The 16,877-nt window shown below is 35.7% G+C and overlaps 1 protein-coding gene across 1 annotated transcript in view; it reads right to left on the reverse strand.

Moving 5' to 3' along the window:
* The window catches only part of KIAA1841 (KIAA1841 ortholog), a 66,666-nt gene that overhangs the window by 25,521 nt on the left and 24,268 nt on the right, over positions 1-16,877 (reverse strand). Inside the window, exons 9-11 of the mRNA XM_029231405.1 lie at positions 16,210-16,320; positions 12,892-13,015; positions 10,116-10,268 (exon numbers count right to left, since the gene is read on the reverse strand). Coding sequence (XP_029087238.1) covers positions 10,116-10,268; positions 12,892-13,015; positions 16,210-16,320 — 388 coding nt within the window. The remainder of the gene's footprint in view (positions 1-10,115; positions 10,269-12,891; positions 13,016-16,209; positions 16,321-16,877) is intronic.

The raw sequence follows: 16,877 nt of genomic DNA on the forward strand, positions 1-16,877 counted from the left end.
ACTGCCAGGGAATTCCCAGCTTTATTAGCTTTTGTTTCACATATAGGCTTTTTGGGGGGAAAAGTTTGGGCTATTTTTTCCCCATTTTGATATCCCAATGTCCCGGTACCTCTTATTGGAAAGTCTATCCTTTGCCCACTGCTCTGTAACGTCACCTCTGTCACAGTAGCTAAGTAGCTTTGAGTACAAAGTACTCAAAGTATCTAAGTAGCTTTGAGTACAGACATTCCTTGGTATCTGTGGGGGATCGGTTCTAGGAGTCCCCGTATATACCAAAATCCACAGATTCAACTAACCGCAAATTATGTGGTACTGTACGTCTTTATTTTTTTAAATTCATGTATAAGTGGACCTACACAGTTCAAACCAGTGTTGTTCAAGGGTTAAATGTACTTCATTCTCTGCTACTGGTCCATCTGTTTAATCTTTATCAGTATCACTCTGTCTTAATTACCTAAGACTTAAAATAAATTTTGATACTGAGCAGAGAAAGTACTTCTACCTTTGTGTTCTCTGAGAGTATCTTAGCTATTCTTGGCCCTTTGTATTTCCATAAATATTTCAGGATCAGCTTAGAAAAGTTCCTGATAAAAACCTGTTAGGATTTTTACTGAGATCGCATGGATCTATATAGGTCAGTTTGGTGAACATTTATATCTTTACAATATTGAGTCTGAATCCATGAACATGGTATAAAAATCCATTTTTTAGTTTCATTTTCTCTGAATAATGTTTTATGTTTTCTATATAGAGTTCTTATGTTTTATTTTATTAGATTTATTCCTAGGTACTTATTTTTGAGGCTACTGTAAGTGGTTTCTTTTTACAAATTTCATTTTCTAATCTCATTGGTTTATAGAAATACAATTGGTTTTTGTAAATGATTTTTAATAGATCAATCTTAAATTCTTACTAATTCTAATGATTTGTCTGTAGATTCTTCAGGGTTTTCTACATTCACAATTATCATCTGCAAATTATGAGAGCTCCATTCAATCTCTATAACCTTTTAATATTTCTTTTTCTTGTGTTAATATACTGTTCAGGACCTCCAGATCAATTTGAATAGAAGTATGTTGACAATGAGCATCCTTATCATGCTCCCAATTTCAAAGGAAAATTTTTCTACATTTCACTATCAAGTGTAATATTTGCTGTAAGTCTTATATTATGTATCCTTCATTAGATTACATCATGTCCCTTTTATTTCCATTAGTAAGAATTTCAAGTTTTGTTTCTGCTTTTTTATCATTCCACTCATTCCCTTCACACACATTAATTCAGAAGTTATACACCCTTCTATGCTTTTAGTGGTTACCCTAGAACTTATAACATGTATCCTCGACTTATCAAAGTCTAATTTGTTAATACACTCCCTAATGTAAGACCTTTTAAACTCCATTTCATCACTCTCCCAACTTATAGGCTATCATTATGGGTTTTAATATTATACACTAAAATGTATAGTATATATCAATTATTTTAAAATTGTCTATATGATTAATGTAATTATACATTTATTAAAAACACAAACATAAAGCATTACCACTATTGTTTTACCATTATTGCTTCATACAGCCAATGTTCATTTAGATTTACCAATATATTAATTTATTTCTTTGGTCTTCATTCCTTCCTGTATCTTGAGAACATCCATTAGTATTTCCTTTTTTAAAAAAAAAATTTATTTATTTATTTATTTTTATTTATTTGGCTGCACCAGGTCTTAGCTGCATCACGTGGGATCTTTGTTGCAGCATGTGGGATATCTTTAGTTGTGACACGTGGGCTCTTAGTTGCGGTATGTGGGATCTAGTTCCCTGACCAAGGATCGAACCCAGGCCCCCTGCATTGGGAGCATGTAGTCTTAACCACTGGACCTCCAGGGAAGTCCCAGTATTTCCTTTTTAAAGCAGTTTGATAGCTGCAAATTCTTTCAATTTTTCTTTGCCTAAAAAATCTTTATTTTGCTTTCATTCTCAAAGGATATTTAAGGAAGGCACAGATTTTCTAGATTATTAACTATTTCTTTTGTCACACTGCAGACCTAGTAGAGGGACTTCCCTGGTGGCGCAGTGGTTAAGAATCTGCCTGCCAATGCAGGGGACACGGGTTCGAGTCCTGGTCCGGGAAGATTCCACATGCCATGGAGCAACTACCGAACCGGCACTCTACAGTCCGCGAGCCACAACTACTGAGCCCACGCGCCTAGAGCCCATGCTCCGCAACAAGAGAAGCCACCACAATGGGAAGACTGCGCACCACAACAGAGTAGCACCCGCCCGCCACAACTAGAGGAAGCCCATGCGTAGCAACGAAGACCCAACACAGCCAAAAACAAACAAATAAATAAATAAATTTATAAAAACAAAACAAAACAAACAAAAAAGACCTAGTGGACTATACCTTGGCTTCCATTGCTATTGCTGAGATGTGAACTCTAATTATTGATTTTTTGAAGAGATTCTATACTTTTTCCCTCTGGTTGCTTTAAAAATGCTCTTTTTGTTTTCTGCAGTTTCATTATGATAGGTATGGGTATGATTTTTTTTTCCTGAAAGACATTCTTTTTTTAAACTAAAAAAATTTTTTTCTTCCAGTTTATTGAGATATAATTGACCTACAGCACTGCAGAAGTTTAAGGAATAAAGCATAATGATTTGATTTACATACATTATTAAGTTATTATCGCAATAAGCTTAGTGAACATCCATCATCTCATATAGGTACAGAATTAAAGAAATAGAAGATTTTTTTCTCTTGGGACAAGAACTCTTAGGATTCACTCTCTTAACATTTATATATAACAGTTACATTTATCATGTTGTATATTACAGGGTTTCTTATTGGGAGTCAATGAAATTCTTGAATCTATAAATTAATATCTCTCAATAATTCTGAAATATCTTAGCCATTATCTCTTCAAATTTTGCCTCTGATCCATTCTTTTTCTCTTCTAAGGGGAAACCCCATTAAAAACTTAGACCTTCTCACACAAAAACACAAATGCTGTATGATTCCACAATAGAGGTAGTCAAACTCATAGAGACAAAGTAGAGTGGTGGTTGCCAGGAGGCAATGGGAATTGTTCATTAGGTAGAGAGTTTCAGCTTTGCAAGAGGAAAGAGTTCTGGAGATGGGCTGCATAACAGGAATATACTTAACATTACTGAACTGTATGCTTAAAAAGTGATGATGGGGACTTCCCTGGTGGTGCAGTGGTTAAGAATCCGCTTGCCAGTGCAGGGGACATGGGTTCGAGCCCTGCTCCGGGAAGATCCCACATGCCATGGAGCAACTAAGCACGTGCGCCACAACTCCTGAGCCTGTGCTCTAGAGCCCGTGAGCCACAACTACTGAGCCCATGTGCCACAACTACTGAAGCCCACGAGCCTAGAGCCCATGCTCTGCAACAAGAGAAGCCACTGCATTGAGAAACCCATGTACCACAACAAAGAGTAGCCCCCGCTCACTGCAACTAGAGAAAGCCCGTGCACAGCAACGGAGGCCCAATGCAACCAAAAAAAAAAAAAAAAAAAGATGGCAAATTTATGTTATGTTTACTTTACAGTTAAAAAATATTAGACATGTACTCTCTAGGTCTCTTTCTTTTATATTTCTCATAATTTTATCTGTCTGTGCTTCATTCTGGATAGTTTCTTCTGACTTTTATCTTTCATTTTACTAATTTTTCAGCTATAACTAAGTTGCTGTTAAATTTGCCACTGATCTTAAATTTATTACGTTTTTCAGTAGTAGCATTTCTATTTGTTTTTATTTAAACTCTGTCACTTAAAAAAATATTTATTTATTTATTTATTTGGCTGCGCTGGGTCTTAGTTGTGGCATGTGGAATCTTTTCAGTTGCTGCATGCGCGATCTTTAGTTGCATGCATGTGAACTCTTAGTTGTGGCATGTGGGATCTAGTTCCCTGACCAGGGATCAAACCCAGGCCCCCTGCATTGGGAGCGTGGAGTCTTAGCTACTGACCAGGGAAGTCCCTCTTTGTCACTTTTTATAGTTTATAATTCCCTGTCAAAAATTTCTGAACTTGGCTTCTATCAACTTAAACTAGTAATCTTATTATGTGTCAATAATTCCAATATGTGAGTTCTCTGTCATTTATTTTTGTTGTCTAAGTTCTGCTGTTCCCATTCTTGGTAACTTATTTTCATCTATGTCAGGTTATCTTTGTATGCTGAATATTTTGTTTAAAAAATTTTTTGTAGAAATAATTTGAGGTATACAATAATGTTCTCTTTCTTTAAAGAGGATGTTTACTGCTTTTGCCAGATGTCTGGGGACCACGGCAATCCAGGATTACCTTAACCCAAGTTCAGGGCCTGAATTTCTTAGGCTACCCAAATAAATCAAAACCAGGTTGCTATTCAATCAAGGGAAGGTTTGCCTCTCATTTCCTCTTATTTTCTTTGGGATACCAATACAAAGTGTAGGGCTGGGGATGTTATTCATTGATGTCCCCATTCTTGGCATCCTAACTACTGGACCTGATAGGCACCAAAAGCTCAGCCCAGACTCTCAGCTGTCTCTTTCAGTTTGGTCATCACCTCCAGGACAAAAATGGCCCTAAGTGCTGGCTCACTTCTTTGGGTTCCCATCATCTCTTATATCTTAACACTAATTCCCCATTAGCTCTTTGATGCTTTTAATATAATCTTTACAGTTATATTTCATACTTCTTTTTTTAGTTACCTTTTGATGGGAGGATTAGTCTGAATTACTTAGTCTGCCATTACCGGAAATATAACTCACCAAATGAGCTATTCATATTTCACTTAGTCTAAGAAATCACTTTAATCAATTTCCATGATGTTGCACACCAGACTTAATATACAATTTAGCTGCTATCTATTCCTGAATCCTCTCACAATGAATGGAATATCAGTAGTCAGTACAACCAGTAAATAGACAACAAAAAGCCAAAGAGATACAACTCTTAGAAATATTGTTCAAAGTGATATAAATGTGACAGTTAAAAGAGAAGCTTGACCATAAAGAAATGCAATGACTAAATCATGTTACTTCAAAAACATAACAATAATCATGAATTAATGCAATTATCTTGGGCCTATCAAAGTGAACCCCATTTTGCTTAAAGTCTCATGCCCCATTTAAATAGCTTTGTGTGAAAAGCATTATCTAAAACTTTAAACATGAACATGAACATTATAAGGGTAACCTATTTATTACTTCACCAATAAAATTTCTGACTAATCAAAATCAATAATCTGACTGCTAATTGATCGTAAATATAACAAATTTCTTAATCCAGCTTAAATTTCATGATCCATCATTTTAATAACATCTATGGCTAATACTCCAAATTCCTTGCCCCTAAATTTCATTATACTCATCGAGATGAGCTCAAATACCTACTTTCTCTATGCCTGCACTCAAGCAGCTAAGGACTGCTGGAGAGAGTGATATAAAAAGGCATGTTGGATTTCACTGTAAATTCATGATCACCAATCTCCAAAGGGCTTTCAAACTGCCTAATAACCTACAAGATTTCTTTGGAAAATTCACTCTCCTGGTTTCCAAAAAGACTATTTCAAACCTTTGGTACTTCTTTCAAACTTTGGATCCTTCTCTCTTCCCCCTCATTCTTTTTTTTTTAATAAAGAATTCTTTTATTTTTTTAGATTTATTTATTATTTATTTATTTATTTGTATTTGTATTTTTTGGCTGCCTCGGGTCTTAGTTGCTGCACTTGGGATCTTCGCTGTGGTGCGCAGGCTTCTCTCTAGTTATGGCGTGTGAGTTTTCTCTCTCTAGTTGTGGTGGGCGGGCTCCAGGGCACGTGGGCTCTGTAGTTTGCGGCACGCAGGCTCTAGTTGAGGTGCGTGAGCTCAGTAGTTGTGGCACGTGGGCTTAGCTGCCCTGCAGCATGTGGGTTCTTAGTTCCCTGACCAGGGATCCAACCCACCTCCCCTGCATTGTAAGGTGGATTCTTTACCACTGGACCACCAGGGAAGTCCCTTCCCCCTCATTCTTAGCAGATGACTTTACCTTCTACTTTACAGAGAACAGAAAAGATAATAGGTTAGAACAACTTATCATCCAAATGACAAAAACACAATTTTACTATTATCTGCAACCATCCTACTCTTCTCTCCTGTTATAATAGAGGGGCTGCCCTTCCTCCTCTCTAAACGAATACTGCCATATGTGCTTAAAATTGCACCTTATCCTGCCTCCTCATAAACCGTGTACTATCAATCTCTCCTCCTCAACTGGATCCTTCTTACTGACTTTTAAAAATGTCTCTCCTACAGTCTCTTCAGTAAGTGGTGCTGGGAAAACTGGACAGCTACATGTGAAAGAATGAAGTTAGGACATTCTCTAACACCATACACAAAAATACACTCAAAATGGATTAAAAACCTACATGGAAGGCCGGATACTATAAAACTCTTAGAGGAAAACATAAGCAGAACACTCCCTAACATAAATAGCAGCAATATCTTTTTTGATCTACCTCCTAGAGTAATGAAAATAAAAACAAAAATAAACAAATGGGACCTAATGAAACTTCAAAGCCTTTGCACAGCAAAGGAAGCCATAAACAAAACAAAAAGACAACCCCCAGAATGGGAGAAGATATTTGCAAATGACGAGACCGACAAGGGACTAATCTCCCAAATATACAAACAGCTCGTGCAGCTCAATATCAAAAAAAGCAAACAACCCAACCAAAAAATGGGCAGAAGTGTACACACTGCTGTATTTAAAATAGATAATCAACAACAAGGTCCTAATGTATAGCACAGGGAACTATATTCAATATCCTGTGACAAACCATAATGGAAAAGAATACAAAGAAAGAATGTATATATGTGTATAACTGAGCCACTTTGCTGTAGAGCAGAGATTGGTACAACATTGTAAATCAACTATACTTCAATTAAAAAAAAAGGAAGAAAGTAAAAATAAAATAGACAACCAACAAGAACCTACTGTATAGCACAGGGAACTGTGCTCAATATTCTGTAATAACCTTAAATGGGAAAATAATTTGAAAAAGAATGGAAAAAATAAAAATATTTTTAAAAAAAAGAAAAAAATGGGTGGAAGATCTAAATAGACCTTTCTCCAAAAAAGACATACAGATGGCCAAAAAGCACATGAAAAGATGCTCAACATCACTAATTATTAGAGAAACACAAATCAAAACTACAATGAGGTATTACCTCACACGCGTCAGAATGCCCATCCTCAAAAAATCTACACACAATAAATGCTGGAGAGGGTGTGGAGAAAAGGGAACCCTCCTACACTGTTGGTGGCAATGTAAATTGGTACAACCATTATGGAGAGCAGTATGGAGGTTCCTTAAAAAACTAAATATAGAACTACCATATGACCCAGCAATCCCACTTGTGGGCATATACCCAGAGAAAAGCATAATTCGAAAAGATTACATGCACCCCAATGTTCATTGCAGCACTATTTACAATAGCCAAGACATGGAAGCAACCTAAATGTCCATCAAAAGACGAATGGATAAAGAAGATGTGGAATATTACTCAGCCATAAAAAAGAAGATAATGCCATTTGCAGCAACATAGATGGACCTAGAGATTGTCACACTGAGTGAAGTAAGTCAGACAGAGAAAGACAAATATCATATGATATTGCTTATAAGTTGAATCTAAAAAAATGGTATAAATGAACTTATTTACAAAATAGAAATAGAGTCACAGATGTAGAAAACGGATATTGGGACTGACATATACACACTACTATATATAAAATAGATAACTAATAAGGACCTACTGTATAGCACAGGGAACTCTACTCAATACTCTGTAATGGGACTTTCCTGGTGGTCCAGTGGTTAAGATCCTGTGCTCCCAATGCAGGGGGCCTGTGTTCTATCCCTGGTCAGGGAGCTAGACCTTGCATGCTGCAACAAAGATCCTGCATGCCACAACTAAAAGATCCCACATGCGGCAACGAAGATCCTGTGTGCTAAGACCCAGCACAGCCAAATAAATAAATATTAAAAAAACAAAACTCTGTAATGACCTATATGAGAAAAGAATCTAAGAAAGAGCAGATACATGTATATGCATAACTGATTCACTTTGCTATACACCTGAAACTAACACAACATTGTAAATCAACTATACTCCATTAAAAATTTTTTTTAAAAGACAGAAACAATAAATATCCATAACCTAATTACTTATCCATCTTCTCCCTTTCTCAAATTTCCCAAAAGAGTTGTTAATCACACTGTTTCCATTTGTTTTTCTTCTACTCACTCCTCAACCCATACTAATCTGGCTTCTGAATCTAGCACTCCATCAAAACAGTTCTTCACACTTAAGAATTCCAGGTCACAAAAGACACATTTCTTTTCATTATTTTATTTGACCTCTTAGCAATAATTGGCATCGTGGACACTCTCTCCATCTTCAAATACTGCTCCCTTGACTTTCATGACAACATTCTTGGTTTACTCTGTCCCCTCCTGATCATTCTCCTTTGCAGGATCATGCTTCTCTATCCAACCAATAAATGTTGGAGTTTCTCTAGGCTCTGTTGTAAACCCTCTGCTCTTATGCTCACCTATACCTGCTGGCTTCAATTATCACTTATTTGCAAGACTTAGAAATTATTACCTATAGCCTAGCCACTCTGTAAGCACCAAAACCCACGTATCTAACACTCTTTGCCTGGTTATCTCATAAAGTACCTCAAACTCAAAATGTCCAAAACAGAACTCATGAGCTCCTCTCCAGACCTGATTCCTCTGTTGTTTTCCTCCTCAGTGGATAGCACCACCATCTATCCAGTAGCAGAAGCAAGAAACTGAGTCATCCTTGACTCCTCCAATCCCCTCTGTGAAATAATCCAATAGGTCAATTCAGTTTTACTTCCTAAATACTGAATTCATCCATTTCTCTTTGTCTCCACTGCCCTAGTCCAAGTCACTGTCATCTCCCTAAGACTACTCTGATAGTTCCCCTTGTACCTGACTCCACTGACTATTCCCTAAGCCGTTCTCCACACACAATTGATATTTTCAAAATCTGAAATAAAGAAGAAACTAAAGCACAGCCTAGGAGGTCCCGCCCCTGCATGGCTGACACCTGCTGACCTCTCCAGCCCCGTCTTCAGCCATGCATGTTTTTTTACAACAGGCACAGTTTCTTTCAGTCTCATTTACCCACTGTGTTCCTTTTGGCCTTGCTGTTCTGACCAAAGGGCTCTTTCCCTTCCTCTTTGCCTCACATACTCCTACCCACCCTTCATATCTCTGTGCCAACTCCTTACGGAGGGAGGCTTTCCCTGATTTCAAGGTCCAGATCAAACCAGCCTATTACAGAAATTCTTCAAACATTCCTTTGCCTGCTTTTCCCCCCCTTTTGACACTATTGCCCGAACTGTAAGCTCCATGGAGGCAGAAACTACCCAGTTTTACACACTACTCTCTGCCTTGCACAGTCTGCGACACAACTTTGGCACTTCATAAATATTTACTGTATGGATGATGATGATGAAGACCTGAAGGTTCCTTTCGTCCATTCACGAAACTTAATTACATAACATTTTCAAGAATGTGAGTGATCAAGGACTCTAACCTAGAGCAATACTCATATATTGCACCAAGATATATGTGCAAGGATGTTCACTGCAACACTGTAATATTATTAATCTGGAAACAACCTAAATGTTCATCAATAGGAGACTGGTTAAATAAATTGTGAAATACGCACAGCTTGGAGTATTACACAGCAGTTAATATTACACAGAATGATCACCTAATTATATTATTGAGTGAAAAAGGCAAACTAAAGAATAACATGAATAGTCTGATCCTATTTCCAGAATGAAAAACAACATATAGTTTGTGCCTGAAATGTATAAAACAAGGTCTGAAAGGAACTGTGAACAGTGGTTACCTCTAAGAAGAGATGTAGAATGAGGGAGTGGTGTGAAGAGACCATACTTACCTATGCATTGCTTTAAGTCTCTTCTACATGAATGTATATTTACATTTTAAAAACAATAAAAGAGGAAAAGACTTAAATACAAAGTGTTAGTGAGTGCTGTAATTACAAAAGGGCAACATTCAAAATTTACCTTTGTAAGCTGAGTGGGGTCAAACCGAAGAACCTTTTGGTTACAGCAGGGATAGATTCCAGTGCCAACAGAACTTAGCGAACTTCCTGCAGTAGGATAAATCACTGTTTCTGAGTGATATTGACAATGTGAAAACTCTATACACAGAAAAGCCTGAATAAAAGAAATACGTAAAATCAAGTATTATTCCCACAATGAAATTATACATCTCAAAAATACTTCACTCAAGACCACATACTGTATGTTCCATCACATAAAATGCACAGAAAAGGCAAATCTCTAGAGACACAAGGCAGATTTGTGGTTGCCTGGTGTTAAAAGTGAGACAGGGTTGGGGAATGGCAGCAAATGGACATGAGGGATCTTTCTGGGGTGATGGAAATGTACTAAAGTTGGATGGTGGTGATGGTTGCACAACTCTGTAAATTTATTAAAAATCAGTAAATTGTACACTTAAAGTGAGTGATTTTTATGGCACGTAATTATACCTCAATAAAGCTATTAAAAAACAAAATCAAAAACACTAAGTTCAGATGAGTTAAATTGATCTTGATGTACATCTAATTTTATAATTGGCCAATCACATAAGAGGTTTTCCAATGGAAAAAATTAAATAAAAATTTGCCTCACTTATTCTTTGACATATTTTTTAAGGTAAATACTTAGCATCAGTATTAGTGACAACTATGGAGTAACCTTGAATCACTGGTGAAAATCTTATCGAAGTTTAATTGTAAAATTAATAGTCATGTTTCAGATACATTTATAAGTTGGTAAGATAATTTAAAGAAAATAAAAAGATCCTGAACACAAAAGCAAGAAAGGATAGTCTATAATTCAGAATTCTTAGTTGTTAGTTCCAATTATGATTTTCAAATAATAGATTTTAATTAAAATTTTCTGCATCTGATAAAAGCTATAAGGTGTACACTCATACAAAGTATTTTGCATACAAACTATTTTATGAGTTTATGAACTCTCCATAGTAAAATATTAAATATTATAAATCAAGACTTAATTTCCTATGAAGAAGAGAAAAAAATCCTTCAAATTTTCTGCATTCTGACATGCTAAACAAGTCAGGTTTTAGAAGCCTGATATCCTTGATTATAAGCGACACTCCATTGTGGGGAGGACCACTACACAGCTATTAAGTTAAAAAAAAACAACAACACACCAAAAAACCAACCTGACAATATCAAGTGCTAGTGAAGATGTGGGGTAACTGGAACTCCCATACATAGCTGGAAGGAATGCAAAGTGGTTCAGGGACTTTGGGAAACTGTTAGGCATGGTAAATGTTAAGCTTACATTTACCATCAATCCAGTGATCCTACTTCTAGGTAACTACCCAAGAGAAACATATTCACATGAAAGCCTGTAAGGGAATGTTTATAGATGCTTTCTTCATAATGGCCCCAAACTAGAAACACCTACAGTCCTTTGCTGGTAAGTGAATAAACATACTGGGATATATTCATATGATGGACTACTACCTAAGGCTAAAAAGGAACAAATTGATAGATACAAAAATGTGAATAAATTTCAAATCCATTTTCCTAAGTAAAAGAAGCTAGACTCAAAAAGCTAAAACTGGGCTTCCCTGGTGGCGCAGTGGTTGAGAGTCCGCCTGCCGATGCAGGGGACACGGGTTCGTGCCCCGGTCTGGGAAGATCCCACATGCCACGGAGCGGCTGGGCCTGTGAGCCATGGCCACTGAGCCTGCGTGTCCGGAGCCCGGGCTCCGCAACAGGAGAGGCCACAATAGTGAGAGGCCCGCGTACCGCAAAAAAAAAAAAAAAAAAGCTAAAGCTGTATGATTCTATTTATATGACATTCTGGAAAAGTCAATACTATAGAGACAGTAAACAGAACAGTGGTTGTCAGAGCCTGGGGTGGAAGAAGGAATTGACTAAAAACGGGCATGAGGGAATTTTTTAGGCTGACAGAAGTGGTCTATGCTTTGATTGTGATGGTAGTTACATGACTGTATGAGTTTGTCAAACCTCACAAAAGGATAAATTTTACTGTATGTAAATTATACTTCAATAAACCAAGGTTTTAAAAATTGTGGGGACATAGGGAGTCCACTGCTCTTCCTTCCTTCTACTGAAAATAATTACCCAAGTGAGAGAGGAAAAGAACTGGGGGCTGGGAGACCTGAGGGATTCAAAAAAATTTTATGTAGAACACTCTGGATTTATACATAAGACTAATTTGGAATGACTGCGACCAATAAAGATCTATTTATTCTAGAAAAGGATTTATTATAGGTACCTTCAAATAGCAAGCTTTCTTGTGCTTTTATGATAGACTTCATTTAGAAGAAAATGAACAAAACCTTTCTGGTAACACAATTATTTTAACAAGAAGGGCACATCTCATTAGTATCCTATCTGCAAGGGTGTTTCTGAATTTCTAAAGAAATTTATGGACTAACAGAGAAACAGTCTGGCTGGAAATAATGAAAGGCAGTGAGAATTCTGTTATCTTTTTTCCATTGAAAAAAATGTATTTGATCACTTAAAACCTGTTGGTTTTATAAAAATTCATCAAGTCATTGATTGTTTCAGCAATGGAAATAAAATAGAGGAAGAACCATAGTATGAGAAATGAAGTCAGATGCAAGCAATGTTTAATAGCACCATCGTTTTGACACTAGTTTCTTAAAAAGATGTCAGATATTGTACAAACACACCCTAATTAAACAGCATATATCAAAAGAGCCTGCTCTCAATGTTTGCAGAGCAGGATATTAAAAAAAGACAAAACTCACCTGATAACATCTTGAACAAGTTAGCCAGTTGACTGTTCCCCACAAGCGCCAATATACATCTCTCCAAGATTTTAATTCTTCAGAAAGACTATTCAAATACTCATGAACATCCCAAGTCTTATCTCTGGGGAAAAAAGCTTCAGTTGTTATATTATTTTACACACAAGCAATATAAACAATTTAGTTCAAACAAATATCTTAAAATCTGTGACATATTTCCAAGAACGTTCCCCAAAAGATGGCTGTGGAATGGACTACACTGAATGGTAGGTAACATTTCATTTGGGAGTTTGTTTATTCTTTTTTTTTCCTGTGGACAACAGAAAAAGTTGTGACAGACTGAATGCCAAATTATTTTACTATGCTAGATAAAGCGTTATAAATTAAATATAGTTTGAGCAGGCTAACAGTTGGAACTTAGGATTATGTTGCTAAATGGAACCTTTTATTCTAATTGTACATACTATAAAATAATTATTAATTATTGGTGATTCTAAACATTCCATTAATGTATTAGTTCTTTATATTATTTTCACAAGGCATTTTCTAGTAGTTGAGTAATAAAGTAATGAAAAATCAGGTCTTGGTAATAACACATTTGTAAGTTATGTGATATAAACTTATAAAAAAACAGGCAAGGCTTATAACTCCATTTGCTATGGTCATATGTAACAGGTTCCTATTATTGTCTAAGTCCCCAATCTTTCTGAACTTTTGTTAGTTTTGTCCTTAGTTCAATAAATAACAAAATGCCATCATGTTATTAGAAATTACATCTGTTTTAGGTTAAAGACATTTTTGAAAAATGTCATCCACAACTGATTTGCAGGAAAATACTTTGAATAAAACAACAAAACTGAATGTCGAAGTTAATATCCATTTATTCACATAGTAATATTAATAGTTATTGCTGTCAAAATGGAAGTAATTTTCAAAAGGTAAATCAAGTCTCAAGATAAAAAAGTATAAAATTTGATAAAGGAGGCAAGGATATACAATGGAGAAAAGACAGTCTCTTCAATAAGTGGTGCTGGGAAAACTGGACAGCTACATGTGAAAGAATGAAATTAGAACACTCCCTAACACCATACACAAAAATAAACTCAAAATGGATTAAAGACCTAAATGTAAGACCAGACACTATAAAATTCTTAGAGGAAAGCATAGGAAGAACACTCTTTGACATAAATCACAGCGAGATCTTTTTTGATTGACCTCCTAGAGTAATGGAAATAAAAACAAAAATAAACAAATGGGACCTAATGAAACCTCAAAGCTTTTGCACAGCAAAGGAAACCATAAACAAGACGAAAAGACAACCCTCAGAATGGGAGAAAATATTTGCAAACGAATCAACGGACAAAGGATTAATCTCCAAAATATATAAACAGCTCATGCAGCTCAATATTAAAAAAGCAAACAACCCAATCCAAAAATGGGCAGAAGACCTAAATAGACATTTCTCCAAAGAAGACATACAGATTGCCAAAAAGCACATGAAAAGCTCAACATAATAATTAGTGATGCTCAACATCACTAATTATTAGAGAAATGCAAATCAAAACTACAATGAGGTATCACCTCACACATGTTAGAATGAGCATCATCAGAAAATCTACAAACAACAAATGCTGGAGAGGGTGTGGAGAAAAGGGAACCCTCTTGCACTGTTGGTGGGAATGTAAATTGATACAGCCACTATGGAGAACAGTATGCAGGTTCCTTTAAAAACTAAAAATAGAATTACCATATGATCCAGCAATCCCACTACTGGGCATATACCCAGAGAAAACCATAATTCAAAAAGACACATGCACCCCAATGTTCATTGCAGCACTATTGACAATAGCCAGGTCATGGAAGCAACCTAAATGCCCATCGACAGACGAATGGATAAAGAAGATGTGGTACATATATACAATGGAATATTACTCAGCCATAAAAAGGAACGAAATTGGGTCATTTGTTGAGACATGGATGGATCTAGAAACTGTCATACAGAGTGAAGTCAGTCAGGAAGAGAAAAACAAATATCGTATATTAACGCATGTATGTGGAACCTAGAAAAATGGTACAGATGAACCGGTTTGCAGGGCAGAAGTTGAGACACAGATGTAGAGAACAAACATAGGCACACCAAGGGGAGAAAGCCGCAGGGAGGGTGCGGATGGTGGTGTGACGAATTGGGCGATTGGGGTTAACATGTACACTGATGTGTATAAAATTGATGACGAATAAGAACCTGCTGTATTAAAAAAAAATCCCAAGTGCTTATAATAACTAATGTATATTCCCTTTATTATATGGAGAGAAAAATGAAATATTTTAATGTTGACTGTGCTATTATTAACACTAGGGTCAAATGTCATGTGTTTCTCTGGGTTTCTGTTTTAATGTTTAAAATATGAAATCTAACATTTGTAGGGTTTTTTCTTTAGTAAAAGTACCGTACATTTTTAATATAGGAAAAAAAGCAAACGAAAATCATCCATAATACTATCACTCAAAGGTAAAACCACAGTTAACATTTTAGTGAACATGTTTCTAGTTCTGTTTTATAACCTGTTTTTTTCTTATTTAATTTACCACTAACAATTTTCTGTTTGAGTATATATCCTTTTACATTCTCAAAGGCTGCACATTAAGAATTGATTAGATGTTTTATATAGATATACTATTTTATGGATATATCTTAGTTCACTTAATCATTTGAGTGTTTTTTTTACTTTTTCTTACTTATATAGAGCAATAAATGTCCTTATTAAGTGCTTTCACTAATCAACATTACCTCTCTGAATAAATTCCTAGCAGTAGGATACTGTCAGAGAATATACATATATATTTTAAAGTTTTTGTTATCCTGAGACATTATACCGATTTATAACACTCTCTCCCTACTCCCCAACTCAGGATGAGAACCAGTTTTGAACTTAAAGGGGAATTAAAAAGGACGATGCATTAATGGAATACTGACAAAGTATGAAGAATAAATTACAAAAAATCCAATTTTAAAGACAATTTGCATCACTCACCAAAATTTATCTGAAAGTAAATTTGGTTATCTTCTCAAAAACACTTATATAATAGATAACTAAAATCTGTTAGTGAAAAGAAATCATTTTAATGGCACTGATCAGAATATCTTTCAAGATAAAATAAAGCTTTTACAACAACTTTGTTTTGAAAGTAGCATCTTTCTAAATCAAAGTTGGATCATTGCAGAAAAGATATTATCCTATTCCTTCTAAGAGTAGTTTTGCTTTTAATAAATACACTATTAATTCACATTTAAAAGGCTGTATTTTATTTTCACTACACCTTATATGAATGTAGATAATATTTCCATGTTGATCCACATTGATTTTTCCAGGAATGCAAGGAATTCTTCTTTCTGTTTCTTTTGTTAAAAGTTTCTTACACAAACAGCATCTATAACACAAAGATACAATCAAAAAAAACAAACAACCCGATTAAAAAATGGGCAGAGGAACTGAATTGACATTTTTCCAAAGAGGAAATACAGATGGCCAAAAGGCACATGAAAAGATGTTCAACATCTAATCATCAGGGAAATGAAAATCATGACCACAATGAGATATCACCTCACATCCATCAGAATGGATATCATCAAAAAGAACATAAATAACAAATGTTGGCAAGGATGTGGAGAAAAGGGAACCCCTGTACATTGTTAGTGGGAATGTAAATTCGTGCTGCCACTGTGGAAACAGTATGGAGGTTTCTCAAAAAACTAAAAATAGAACTACCATATGACCCAGCAATTCTACTCCTGGGTATATATCCAAAAAAAAAAACCAAAAAACTAATTTAAAAAGATACATGCACCCCCCAATGTTCATAGCAGCATTATTTGTAATAGCCAAGATACGTAAGCAACCTAAGTTCCATCAACAGATGAATGGATAAAGAAGATGTGGTACACACACACACACACACACACACACACACACACACACACACACACA

This window comes from Monodon monoceros, unplaced genomic scaffold (assembly GCF_005190385.1).
Source record: "Monodon monoceros isolate NGI ecotype Baffin Bay Population unplaced genomic scaffold, NGI_Narwhal_1 Super_Scaffold_19, whole genome shotgun sequence".
In the NCBI taxonomy this organism is placed as follows: Eukaryota; Metazoa; Chordata; class Mammalia; order Artiodactyla; family Monodontidae; genus Monodon; species Monodon monoceros.